Consider the following 13830-nt stretch of genomic DNA (forward strand, 5'->3'; position numbering starts at 1 on the left):
TTTCTGTAGATGAATTTAAGTGTCAGCAAAGATCAAAATGCTAATTTATGGAAATTATCAATTCCTGGCAAGAGTACAGAGAATATGGTTTAAATGTCCTCTGAAGGAAGGAGTCAAATGCATTCAGTTTACATTGTTTATTGTTGTAACATCTTGTTTTGAACATCAGACACTGCACCAAAATAGGAGCCATTTATCTTAGGATAACGGTCTTTGCCATGACTGAGAGTACTGTACTGATGTTTACAATTAATTTCTGACAACTTAAAACTTATTAGTGGAATTGCTAATAATCAAATACTTCATCATAGACTAAATGTAATTATTAAAACAACGAAGTTTCCCCCCTCCCTTTCTTACCTTCAAAACAAACCAAAAAAGTAGTTTTCACCTGGAAAAAGCACTTAAACAAAAACTCAATTTTTAACCGGTTTCATTAAACACAGCATGTTCTAAAACAGGAAAACAAGGCTTCCCAGAGTAAATAGGATACATTAAAAGATGCTAAAATTCCCTGGAAGAGTTTGTTTTCACCAACTAGCAAAAGGAGAAAGCATTTACTTTCTACTTATCTTTAAAGGTCTTGCCTGCACCTTCAAGAACATCGTCCCGAAGGGCCACGTGCACTCCTACGGGCACAGGCACTTTCTGGGCATTTAGCTAGTTGTTGTTCCTCAGCTGTTCTCCCTGTGACTGTTAGCAGCTTTCATTTTAGTACATCACACAAGTTTTTTCTTTTTCCAGTTGAAAACTATGCAGATGGTTTTAAGCACAGCAAACAGTCCTCACACACGGGGGCTAAGTGTGCATGCTCCGGGCCCACACGTGCCCTTCCTCACGCCTGCCAGGGACACAGATGCCGACACCACAGCCAGACAAGCTTCAGCACGTGGGTATCAAGGCAAATACTCAAGTCAGGTTGAACTGGAGAGAGGGAAAGGGGCCAATGCCATTGCACCAGTGGAATATCCGAGAGAATGACTTCAAAAAGCCCAATCTGCTTGCGATCACCCCGTGACCTCGCCCACCACCGAAAGCAACACGGGGCTAACGCTTCTTCATTAGCTCACCATTAGAAGGGTCTGTGTACAAACACACTCGAGAGTAACTCTTTCACAGAAAGAACAAATGTCATTTGTACCAAATGGCAACGGGTTTCAGCACAAACTTAATACTTCCATAACACTATAGTGAGAGTAATCATCCACTTTCAGCAAGAAGGACTCCTTCAAATAAGGAAAAAGATTCACGTTAATTAGCGAATATAATACCCACTGGATCAATCTGCAGCAACAGAACGACAAAGTCTAGTGCTTACGGACACTGGGACAGAGGGACCAGCCACTGTCGGCACAGGGCTGGGAGACCCGGGCTCCTGGGTCAGACCTTCACGAGGCCCATATGTCCACAGAGAAGAGCTTATCAAGGAAAAGGAACTGTCTAATCAAAAAACTCTTTAAAAGACAACCTAAAGAGGACTACAGAAGGTTGAGAAGATTTCCGGTACCGCATGTGTGCAGAGAAGCCCTAGTAAGCTCAGGTTCAGTGCAGAAAGCTCATGTCCCTCCTGGAAAACAAGCGTGGAGAGGACACACGGGCGGCATCTCGGAGGCCACCAGCTGCACCGCTGCTCTACCAGGATTGTTAAGTCACTAACTGGGCAAGATCTCCCAGAAACATAACCTAGTTTGCCTAACCTACTGTACATAAATAAACTCTTTAAATGATTAGTCCTTGCACTATTGAAGGGGGGGAAGGTTTGCATTGGAAGAAGCACGTGCTGGTCCTCTGGGAGCATGCGCCTCCACGTTCTGCCACTGAGAGCTGCCTTCGGGGGGCTCTACCACAGTCTCCACACCCAACAGCACACGGAGAAATGGCCAAACTAAAGGGACTGCCAACTCTCCAATCTAGAAAAATAACCACCCCCATTTCTCCACCTTAGGTATTACTTGGGCAGGGCAAACTACAAGGAGAGCGAGGAGAGCACCGCAGTGCAAGTCCCGGGCAAGCGGAGGTGGGCACGGAAGCGGCCCCCAGCGGGCGCCTGGATCCACAGCTCCCGCTCTCTGCTCTGGGACCCGGCTGACTGCTTCCCTCCCAGCTGAGGCCTGTGTGCGTGTGGAAGCCTCCTCTCGGACAGTCCTCTGGATTCTAACCCCGAGGTGACCGTCAACACCCAGGCTCTCAGTTCTGGAGGGGCTCACAGGGCAGACCCTCCCCTGGGGCTGTCTGCTTGGACCACCGTGACTCATTACAACCAGGCTAGGAGACTAAGCTGCAGGCAGAGGGACAGAGGAAAGGACTCTTCCAGGACCCCGCACAAGTACATATCTGCATTTCTAAGGCCTCCCTGAAAACAGAACTGTTGCTTGTCGTCCAATCAACTCCCACCGTTAGTACTCTTCTTATGGGCACCAAGCTCATCCAGCAAGACCTGTCTGCCTGACTGGGTCCAAGACAAGAACGTGATGATCTAAGGGGCTTTTCTTCCCCAGAAGCCCACGTCTGCGGGGCTGGGGTCAATGGCCCGGGCCCCTGCCTGGAGCAGCCCACTGAGCAGGCATCCTGTTTCATGGTGGCATGGAAGGAAGAGCCCACGGAAGAAACATGCACACGTGGTTTGAACCAACATCACTAACTGGACCTGTAGCAGCTCAGTGGACCCTGATCCCCTAAAGAAATACCTGGTTTTAGAGAGAAACACTCTCAACTGCCCAGTGGAAATTTTAACACTTTACTTTATACATGTTTTGGTCCCCTCTTATTTAGCTTTTTTTTTTCTTTTAAATTATTCAATTAAAGGAGCACCAGCACACACTTGACACAGCGCGTGTATGAGGACGACCAGTGATAGGAGCCCAGGCCTCCAACCGCAGGTCCGAGCTCCCCACCTGCCCAGGGCTCTGAGTGGCAACCCTGCCAGGCCCGAGAAGGGGAAGGAGGACAACGGTTCCGGTGCCAGGAGCTCTCCCGGTGCCTGCTGGTGCCTGGCTGTCAACACGTGTCTTGTCCTGCACCTGTGGCTTGGAGCGTAGCCCAGTGGCCTCTGTCCAGCAGAAGTGCTGGTCACCTTCCCTTGCTGTGAGGCGAGTGCCTGAGGACCTCCCTGGGAGGTGCTGCTTCATGCCAGGTCGTCCAGGTCCACTTGGGGGATCGGGTCTCGCCAGTAGCAGAAGGAGCTGAACTCCGGGCAGGGAAAGGCGGAATTCTGTTCCTTGTTGAGAAGCGGGAACACGTGCTCCACGAGCTCGCTCAGTCTGTGGTACCTAGAAGAGGTTGGGGAAGAACAGCACAAACGGTCACCCTGAAGTGATGTCAGAGCCCAGGACTATGCGCTGTGAAGCTACTGAGAGGCCTCAGAGCAAGGCGTCCATCCCTTCCTGGGGCACAGCCCTCCTCTTAGAAGTCCAGGATCATCGGCGATCCTGGTACAGATGCTATTACAGAGAAGAAAACACCCAAGCAAAGAGGAAAGCCTCCAAAAGGCAGATGCAGTTCTGCTATTTCAAGGGGGGCCTGATCCTCAGACTCTGTCCCCAGCTTCACCCCTGGCTGTGGGCAGTGGGCTGAGAAACAAGAACACACTTACGAGGACTTGTTTCCTTTGGTCCTTTCTTGTATTAATTCACCCTTGGGGTTCACAGTGAATATTCTGCAGTCTGGAACTCCCACTTGTGTGTAAGCATAGACATCCTGGACAAGAAAACATTAAATACGGTGATTACGAGAGAAGACACTGAGATGCTTCTCTGGTTCCTCGTGAGCCAGAAGAATCGCACAAGCAGGAGATGGTGTACGACAACAAGTGGAGCTGGCGCAATGCAGCTCTGCCCCTGAAGCTGAGCTCTAGACAAACCCGAACTGAAGAGGGGAGCCAAACCCAAGGCCACTAGAGTCAGAACCCTGGGCACCTGGGGCCGCACTGCCTGCCAGAGGCCAGAGAGCAACAGCCCCTGTGTGCCTAGAACCAGAGGCCCCGTCTGTGTGCGGAAAGGCTGGGAAGCATCAGGGAAGGCTGAGTGCTCTCTGCGGTGGATCCAAGGACATGGCTTAGAAGCACTTAGGAGTCACAACTACCTGAGGAGATGGAATCAAAGCCACAGAAACAAAGTGCCCTTTCTCATACACCAAAACTCTAGGGCAGATGTCCACCTACAGGACCTCCCCAACTGCAGAAATTTAGAATAGAGATAATGAAAACCCATTCAGCAGAACATTCATTTTGCTTATACAACTGGTTTGAGAATCATGATGTGGCTGTACCCTAAAAAATACACTCCTCTGAATTTTACCCACCACATCTGAATGTGCAGCCCAGAGGAGACACTTACATTCGGACGGTTTCCAAAGGCAGCATAGAAGGGCTGCTTAGATGGGGCAAAGAGATTCTTGATATCATTTAGACACTCAATTTTGAACTTCTCTGGCTTCTTTTCTATCACTTCCCTGGGCAAAAAAAATACAAATACAATGACCAAATTCGAAATGGTAATTTTCCCTGGTGTGTGGTCCTGAAAATACTTTAGTTCTCACAATCATTTCTGAAAATCTTTTATAACTGGTATCTCTCTTTCCCCTTCTGTATCAGTCAAGAAAGACTAAGATTCTGAGTGAGGGGTTGAGGGAAGGAGAAAACTTGACAGCTTGACTTTTTTGGATGTCTGACACAGACTGGGTGAGTTCAGAGTTAAAATGCTCTCGGGGAGCCCAAGAACCAAGAGATGCAGAAGCTTGGAATCACATACAAACCCTTACAATGAGTTTGACTTCCAACCTCCCCACCAATCAGACACCTTCCCCCAGTGTGAGTGGGCACGCAAGCGTGCGCAGGAGAGGCACCTGTGGAAGGCAGAGAACAAGCTGCTGGGGGACAACATCAGAGGTCCCCGAGGTAAGATTGTGCCCTTGTCATTGACCCAGTGCAGGTAGCCTCGGGTCATGTCAGCCATGCCGATGGCACGAGCGGAGCAGTACAGAAACTTGTAGCCGTTCCTGAAAGAGAACATGTCCTACTTAAAAACATTCTTTGGCCAAAGTTAAAAAAAAAAAAAAACTTTTTTTTTTGACATTTCATTTTATTTTTTAAAGATTTTATTTACTTATTTACTTGAGAGAGAGAGAAGGCCTACATGCACAAGCAGGTGGAGGGGCAGAGGGAGAGGGAGAAGTACGCTCCCCGCTGAGCAGGGAGCCCGATGCGGGGCTCGATCCCAGGACCCTGGGATCATGACCTGAACTGAAGGCAGATGCCCAACTGACTGAACCATCCAGGTGCCCCAAAGCAGCACTATTCTTTTAAACGATTCAAATACATCATGATGTATTGTATGGTGACTAACATAACATAATAAATTTTTTTTTAAAAAAAGATTCAAATACAGTTCCTTTCATTTATTGTGAAAATCAAATTCCTGAATTTAATAAGGACAGCAGTTAGGATTATAAGGATCTCAATTTTCCATGGAAAACACCATGGAGAAAAATAGAGATATATGCAACTAGGCATTTGCTAAATTTACAAGTATTGATATATCTTCAGCATCTAGTCCATGAAAGTCAGATTATAGAACAAAAATCTTGGACTATCTTTAAATTATCTGCCATAAAGGAAAGATGCAAAGGATCTTATTTATAAAGACAATTTGTAGAATGCAAACCACTCTGTAAGACAAGGAGCAAAATCACACCTGGGTAACAGACATAAAATTTCCCTATTATGGCATTCTCAACTAATGCTTAAGACACTGAGTCTTCAAATCAATCTTAACTCATATACATTATAGTCCACAAAGGCCAGATCGCTGTTTTCTCTGTTGCCCCAAAAGAGAGGACCACATGAGTGAAATACTTCCCCCATGCATGCATGCATTACCTACTCATTGAAATCAGATTAAAAAAACCCCGACTAATAAACCAAAAATGAAAATTGGCTCTCCTGTTAAATTAAAGCGAAGCACCCCCCCCACCTCCCCCAGATAGCTAGAACTATAGATACAGGTAGCGCCTACAACTCTGAGCATTGTGCAGCGGAGAGGAGACGGCTGAGACATGTAACACAATGATTAGCACACAGCTCATGTTCCACAAACGGTGGCTGACGCTTTTCTTCGTGTGAGGCTACTCGAGCACGTGGACAAGTGGGATGGGATACCTACTCGTTGATGGAATGGTAGAGCTTTGCTATACCCTGATGAGTCCAGTCTTTACCCAGCTGTGGAAGAATCTGCCCTAAAGCATCAGACCTGAAAGGGCAGAAATAGGAAATGGTAACAGGAACAAAGCACACAAGGCCAAGTGTTTTCCTATTTAAATACCAGCTGCTAAAAACCATCCGATAGAGGCAGGGTCGGAGGACAATCTAATCTACGAGGGCAACTTTGTCACGGCTTGTGCCACAGCGAGGCAGTCCCGTGCACACCCACCCACCACGGAACTTCTGAAAGTAGAAGCCAAATGTTCATTTTCAGAGATAATTTACAACCACACATCCTCTTTTTTTCCTCCCTAATCGCAACACCTTCTTACTTTTTAAAATTTTAATGCCAGAACTTGGAGACCAAATAACTAAAGCTTTCCAAAAGTTATCTTCTATGTTAATTTGTATGCCTCCACCCATCTTCTCCATCCACAGAATGACCCTGTGTGTGACCACGTGTGACCTTAGCATGCAAGTCTCAGTGCAGAGAGTTTTAAAAACTTCCTGATGGAGGCCAAGGAGGGACCCCCCTGATCCCACCCCCCATTGCAGAGCGGCCTGCACCTTGCCTGCTGCTGCCCATCATGGGCCCGTGCTTACTTGGTTATCGTTCCATCAATATCAGAAATGATGACCTTGTCATTCCAGTTCCACAGGTAAATGGTTCCTGCACAACGGCAGGTACCTTGATACTGGGTTGTAATACTAAACACAACATCATTTGGGCCATCTTGGAGCTTCAGTTTTGCCTTTTATAAAAAGTAAGAGAATAAAGAAAATCATAGAAGGATAATTTTGAAAATAACGGTATATCACTTTGATGGAATTACATGCAACAAGTAAAAGTTAGTTTCCAATAACATGTAGTCATTGAGAGATTGCTAAGATATAATGTTAAGCGAAAAAGGATCTTAATCTCTAAAATATAGGTGTGTGTGTGTGTGAGTAAATGTATAGTGTGTGTGTGTGTGTGTGTAGGGGGATGTATAGGAAAGAAATACATAAATATGATTATTGTAATAATAAAAAGGAAAAAAAAATCAGCTGAAAACAGAGTTTACAACCAGAGTCTGAATATTTACAAAATCACCACCAGTGTTTCAGGGCCTCAGCTCAAGGCAGGATGGTTTCTGTTGCGCTGGCATGCACCCAGCCCAGCACCACATGCAGAGCTTGCTTACAAGAAGCTGAGGGAGCCACTGCCTGAATGATGTTCTGGAATTCTAAGAGATTTTTCTGATTCCCCCAAGAAACCAAACGTCTCTGCTCTTCCTCCATACCCTAGGGCACAGCAAGACCATTTCAAACTGAAAACAGGGGAAAAGGGGTGGGAAACGAACAGGAAAGAGGAAACTGCACCTAAATAAGAAAAGGCAATTTCTCTGTGGCTCCTAAAGGACAGTGTATGGCCCAGTGATGGGCTGGCTGGGCAAGATTCATCTGGGAAACAGGTTAAAAATACAGATCCCTTGGCTCATTCCTAGAAATTGATGTGGGAGGTCTGGGGTCCACGTCCCAAGTTCCCCAGGTGATCCCCAGGGAGGGAGACGCTGTCCTACTGTGTGTGAGCATTTACATGAGCACACACAGTGTCCTGTGTGCAGGGGTTGGGATAGCATGGACAGAAGAGGAAGCATGGCTAATTAAACAGTTACTAAAATAAGCTGACTGGATCCATACGGATCACACACGACTCACAATCTGGTCCGAAGAGAGTCGAAGAGACTTCTTATATGAGGTTGTGCCGGCATGGCTTGGGGGCTCTGTGGGAACAGGGTCCACTTTGATGGACTCTTCGAGCTCCTGTGACCCCTCATCACTCGATGAGTCATCCTCAGCCGGCCTATTCAACAGCAATCCAGTTACTCAAGAGGCAGCAGGGCATTTTTCTAAGAGCTTTTCATTTAGGATCAAGAAGAGATCCTAAATCCATTCTAGGGATTGGAAGAGTTGTTTCCTCTGTTTCCTGAGTATTCCTATCATGAAGTGAGAAGGCCATCCTCCTCCTCGCTCTCATGACTAGCCAACAGTGACAGTCTGGCCATGACTGATTATCTTCTGCTATGACCAGTGAATGCTACTAGGTCTACTGACTCTTGTTGAAAAGATATGGATGTTTCAAAAGATGCAAGAAATGTAACTGCTTACACAGATTTTAAGAATAAAAAAGATTTGATATAACCCCTTTAACAAAAGAGGGCAAAGAGCAAGAAAATGAATGCTCAGGCTTAGACCAACTACTGAATTAAAGAGCTGGAGTGGGAAAAGGAAAGAATCTGGTTGGTGAAGTACAAGAACAGCAGGAACGAGAACAGGATGCATGGTGGCACCTTCTTTCAGGGCCAGCCAAACCAAATATCCAGAGGGGTGCTACTTCTTCTAAGAAATGAAATGGACCCACACCAATTTTGGAATTTTTTTTTTAAATTTAATTTTAAGCAATCTGTATATCCCAACAGTGGGGTGCGGGGGCTGGAACTCATGACCCTGAGATTGAGACTCACGTGCTCTACTAACTGAGCCAGTCAGGTGCATCTTTAAACTCTTCTGCATCTCCCTTTTGCGCCTGACAGGAAGCCAGGGAGCAGGGGCCAGGGACAGCACATCTTAAGGCTCCTCAAGATCCCTTCCCAGAGGCCTCCATTTCGCAGGCATCTGATTCCATGGCTCCAGGATGGGAGCAAGACATTTATAAAGCAGTGATGGGTATATTTACTCCTCTGAGCTGGTTATCCTTTTTAGAAAAGCAGAAGTTATGCACCAACAAGCCACTTACTGTCATGGTTGTCCATAAGAGAAAGAGATTTCTGACTAGAAATTAAACTGTCAAAATCAATTTGAATACAACGGCTAAATAGCCCAAGTCCTGCGAGCCCAGAGGAAAGACAGGGCGCCCCACCTGCCACTGGCTGGCTCCTTAGCACTCGATGCCAGGTCACTGGTCGGCGGCACATCAGATCTCCCTTCCTTGGCCTCTGGCAGCTAAAACAACAAGAGAATAACGGCAATGTGCAATTTTTCCCTCCCAGCGACTGACTGACAGGTAAAAATGTCTCAGCTGCCCTCTCCAGGAGTGAGCAAAATGGTTTTCTGAATCCACAACTTAAAAATGCTTAAGAAATAGACTTTCTCTACTTTGAGCCAAAGGACAGAAATCTGAGACAGAAGTCACATGCTGCTATGCAAAAAGCTGTCAGCCCCAAGTGAAAATTTTAAAATTTTAAAAGGGCACTATTTCAAGTCACAGAATAGAATTCGACAGGCCCACACTCATTAGTCTGTGCCAGGGACACCGGTACTACAGAATGCAAGTCACTGATGCCACTGCCACCGCCATCTCCTCCTTGGGAGGAGAACAAGCTCTTGTTTCTGTCTGGAAGGTAATGTGGTGAGCAAAGCGGAAACACACAGGCTTTGGAGCTGGACTCTCGGCCAAACCCTAGCTCCATCCCTCTCCAGTTGTGTGCGCTGGGTGAAGCGACTTCACCTCTCTGCGCCCCAGTTTCTTTGCCTGTAAAGTGGGAGCTCAGACATCTGTACTGCCGGGCTACAGTGAAGGTGAGGGTAAAATAAAGCGTCTAGCATGGTACCTCCACATCTCACTGTTCAAAAATGGGGACTCTTAACTATTGTAACAGAGTATTATATAGTCCAAACTGACTTTCTTATGCTTGGCAAAAAGGTTTTTTGAATAAATCAAAGAATCACTTCTTTTCAGCCCATGGAACAAATTACCTCCTCCAGGTCAGTTACCTGTTTTGTCATGCTTTCCCTCTTACGCCAAAACCACCAGCGACCAGACTTCTTTGGCATCTTATCTTTGACCCAGGACTCGACTGTGGCCTGGAAATGATCAACTTGGGTCAGTCTAGCCATCTGTCTGTCATAAAGACCCAACTACTTTCTACCATCAGCCTGTAGGATGGTGCCTTATCATGGAATGTGAGCAACATTCTCCACACCTCCCCAAGTCCTCTAGAGTCTGTAACACCTCCGAAAGGCAGGCAGTCCTCTTTTGTGATGGTGCAGCTTTGTGGCGGGTCTGTGGTAGGAGACTGGGTGGTCTGGCTATAGAGGAGCAGGCGGGTGGCGGGGGGTGGGGGGGTGCTGCCAGGTGAGCTGCTCTCATTTCTTTACCCTTGGAAAACATGTTCTTATGAGTTCTGAAGACCAACTAGGCTGATAGACAGATTTAGAACTTTCAGGTTTTACATAATAGACTTATTAGCCATAATCTGACCCAATCACACTGATGTCACACTTCTGGTGGCCACATCATCTTCTTCTTGCTGCTTCTTTCCATATTAATGAGGAATTTTTTTTTTCATTCTGTATTTAGCTAACAATAAAATCTCTCAACATTTATACCCAGTCAGAAACCAGTATAAATACCTAAGAAAAATGACAAAGATATGGCAGCCCAGCAAATTTCCTAGATTTTGGGCATAAGATAATTTGAGTGGGCACAAAGAACTCTTTAGATCTTCTCTAATATTAATTTTAAACAAAACTCTGAATAGTACCCAGTTTAGAAATATGCACATATGGATGTTTCTAAATATCTTATGCTATAGATAGTTTTAAAAAGGAAACGAAATGGTGGATCATCTCACCTTTGGCAGACTCTTCTGGAATACTTGCAAGCTAAGGATCATGGGAGCAGCCAAAGCCCAGTTATAGTAACTGTGGAATAAAAATTGTGCAAAACCATTACACAGAGAAGGAAGAGAGTGAGAGAGAAAAGGGGAAGATAGGGAGGGAGAGAGAAAAGAGGATGGGCGTAGAAACAACGTAAAATTCCTTATTCTTTTCAGTGACGAGATGATCAGCTAAATTTTTTGTCACATGAATGACCTTTGCTTCAAGCCAAACTTCTCTGAGCAGAGATCCAGTAAAATATCTAAGATATATTTCAACACTTGATTGAAAAATAAGGCTGAGGCTTCTCTTTCACTTCAAAGTTACTAGTCCATTTATAGGAGATGGCACATTTTATGGCAAGAAAACTGTAACAGTTAAAAAGAGCACTCTGAAAAAAACTCTGCAAGAGTATTTAACAATTACAAAAGCAGGAGTATTTACCGGTTATATATCCGTATTACAAGGTTAGGATTGTCTATAAGCCCAGGGTTTTCTGCAAATTCATGATAAGTAATGATATGCTCCATGAATTTTTCTGCAATGTAAAATAATAATGATCCTTTGGTTAGAGATTACATAAATTCCTAAATGAGATTATCACAACTCTATGTTGAAGGAACTATAGGATAAAATGAGTCCTTTAAAAAAAACCCCTTTTTTACATTCATCAAAAGCAAAGTATCAGACACATTTTTTTTTATCCAGGACAAGAAGGAACACTTCTCCTTTTTCTATCCTTCCCCTCTTCCACCACTCCTCCTGCAGTTAAAAAAAACAAAAAGCCACAAAAAAACCCACAAAACCACAACAACAACAAAAGAAACATAGGAGGGATATGCCAGAGACTTTCAGGAAAATAGATTACAGATGTGGCGGGGGCGGGGGGCGGCGGAGGGGGAGAGGAGAGAGAAAGAGAGGAAGACACGTGTGCATACACACACTCTCTTGAACTAATGAAAACTGCAGTTTCATTCTTAACACAGACAAACTTTACTAGCAGGCAACTGTGTAACTAGGGAATATTCATGGGGATCTTACATCTTTAAGTGCATGCTACATTAGAAAAACAAAACATTTTACAATTGCTTGGAGGAAAAAAAAACTAAAAAACACACATCAGAATTTAGTTTAGGGTCTGTCAAGAAATGAATCCCAAAGTTCTAGAGAAATGAATGAGGATTCTGCATGAATCTGTGTGCTCTGTTCCTAAACTTGCACTCTAGTAGATCTAGGCTAACAGAGAATTTTCTCACCAGGATTCTTCCTCCTGGTGATGTGTATATTACTTTTACTTGCCATTTCTGCCTCCTCCAATAAAAAAAATCTGGGTTTATTAAGTGTAAATCTTATAGTTTATGTAACTGTGTTTTCCATTCCACCCCCTACCTATAATTTTTAAAGTGAAGGCTTATGAGGATTAAGAGCTATTGGCCATAACAGACTCTTAATTTCTTGCAAATAATAAAACAAATAGAATTAAGAGATGGAGAAGAAAGAGGCATAATGAGCGCCCTGTGACCTTTATTTCTTTTAAAGGTTTTATTTATCTGACAGAGAGAGACACAGCGAGAGAGGGAACACAAGCAGGGGGAGCGGGAGAGGGAGAGGCAGGCTTCCTGCCGAGCAGGGAGCCTGATGTGGGGCTCCATCCTAGGACCCTGGGATCATGACCTGAGCCAAAGGCAGACGCTTAACGACTGAGCCACCCAGGTGCCCCCGCCCTGTGACCTTTAAAAAGAGAAAGATTCAGCAAAGCACAATTGTAACGCTCAGGGCAGCCAGTCTGCCAAACACAGGACTTCAGCTGCTCTGAGGGGGGAGAGAAGTTGTGGAAGGAAAATCTTTCATTAGAGGAAAATCAATCAGGGGCCACCAGCCAAACTGAGAAAATATGAAGAATTTAGGTTACAAAGGAAGGCAAAGCCAGAAAGGCCAAAGAACTTGGGAAAGATACACACGACTGCTTGACCTACCCGAGTCATCTGAATTGGCTCCGCTAAAGATCCTTCCTTTCTCTGGAGCAACGGTACTTTCCGGGGCCAAGTCTCAAGACTGAGACAGAAAGTAACCCCTTCTTCTTCTTACTAGAAGGACTATTTCCTCAATGGACAATTAATTTTCCATAACTTCAGGCCCTACTCTCATGTCTCAACCCCAGCGCTTTCCAGGAGGGCAGCTGGGACCCAGCCCACACACATTTCAACTTCACAGATGAGAAAATGGACACAGCGTGAGCTGACCCTGACCGCTCTGCCAACAGGGCAGCCTGAAAACGCTCCCTCTTCAAGTGAAATGAGTGCCTGCAAGGCATTCTCAACTCACCCAAGCCATTTATTTGTAAGGTCAACCCCTACGAGGTACCTTAAAATGAGGGGCTAAAGGTCTGATATTAAAGGGAGGTATCTGTTACCTGCACAAGTTCATTAAAGAATTTAATACCCTGAGGTGGCTAACCAGCAGGTTTTCTATCAAATGATGACCAGGCTACTTTCTCCAGTGAAGACAAGGCATAATTGCTCGACATACCTTTGGAAATTTCTCCGTTCTCACTGAGACCCCCACAAAGGGAGAGGGTGACATCAGGCAAGTCCATGGCAGAATCTGAGAGGCACTCGGTGCCGCTATCTGCAGCTGCACTTCCCACGGACTGTGGGGACTGGGAGCCAGAGAGCGTGTCAGACTCAGGCCACTGCCGGGAGCCAGGGTCCGATTCACTGTGAGCAGCGGACGGGGAGAAAAGGATTTGCCTTATTGCAACTTCTTGTATTCGTAGCTTACTACATGGTTCTCTGGGGGCTTGAACCAAATAATATATCCCCTTAAAAAAAGGATCAGACTGACCCACAGACACACCTTAGGGTAGAGTTTAGAATCGTATCATAAATGACATTAAAAATAACCTAACAGCACTGAAGAATTAACTGTGAATACAGTAAATATGTCACAAAAATCACTACAGTCATTCCCAGTAAGACAAACTTTTCAACTAC

General features: G+C 45.3%; 1 protein-coding gene across 2 annotated transcripts in view; it reads right to left on the reverse strand.

Moving 5' to 3' along the window:
* Positions 1-13830, reverse strand: part of LPIN2 (lipin 2) — an 86904-nt gene continuing 73074 nt past the window's right edge. For both annotated transcript variants that reach the window (XM_034995887.1, XM_034995886.1), the window contains exons 9-20: positions 13367-13554; positions 11282-11375; positions 10813-10882; positions 9953-10042; positions 9099-9181; positions 7898-8042; positions 6800-6948; positions 6159-6245; positions 4843-4995; positions 4335-4449; positions 3593-3696; positions 1-3269 (exon numbers count right to left, since the gene is read on the reverse strand). In XM_034995887.1, coding sequence (XP_034851778.1) covers positions 3125-3269; positions 3593-3696; positions 4335-4449; positions 4843-4995; positions 6159-6245; positions 6800-6948; positions 7898-8042; positions 9099-9181; positions 9953-10042; positions 10813-10882; positions 11282-11375; positions 13367-13554 — 1423 coding nt within the window. In that variant the 3' untranslated portion in view covers positions 1-3124. The remainder of the gene's footprint in view (positions 3270-3592; positions 3697-4334; positions 4450-4842; positions 4996-6158; positions 6246-6799; positions 6949-7897; positions 8043-9098; positions 9182-9952; positions 10043-10812; positions 10883-11281; positions 11376-13366; positions 13555-13830) is intronic.

The sequence above is a fragment of the Mirounga leonina genome, unplaced genomic scaffold (assembly GCF_011800145.1).
Source record: "Mirounga leonina isolate KUSES-001 unplaced genomic scaffold, KU_Mleo_1.0 Mir_93, whole genome shotgun sequence".
In the NCBI taxonomy this organism is placed as follows: domain Eukaryota; kingdom Metazoa; phylum Chordata; class Mammalia; order Carnivora; family Phocidae; genus Mirounga; species Mirounga leonina.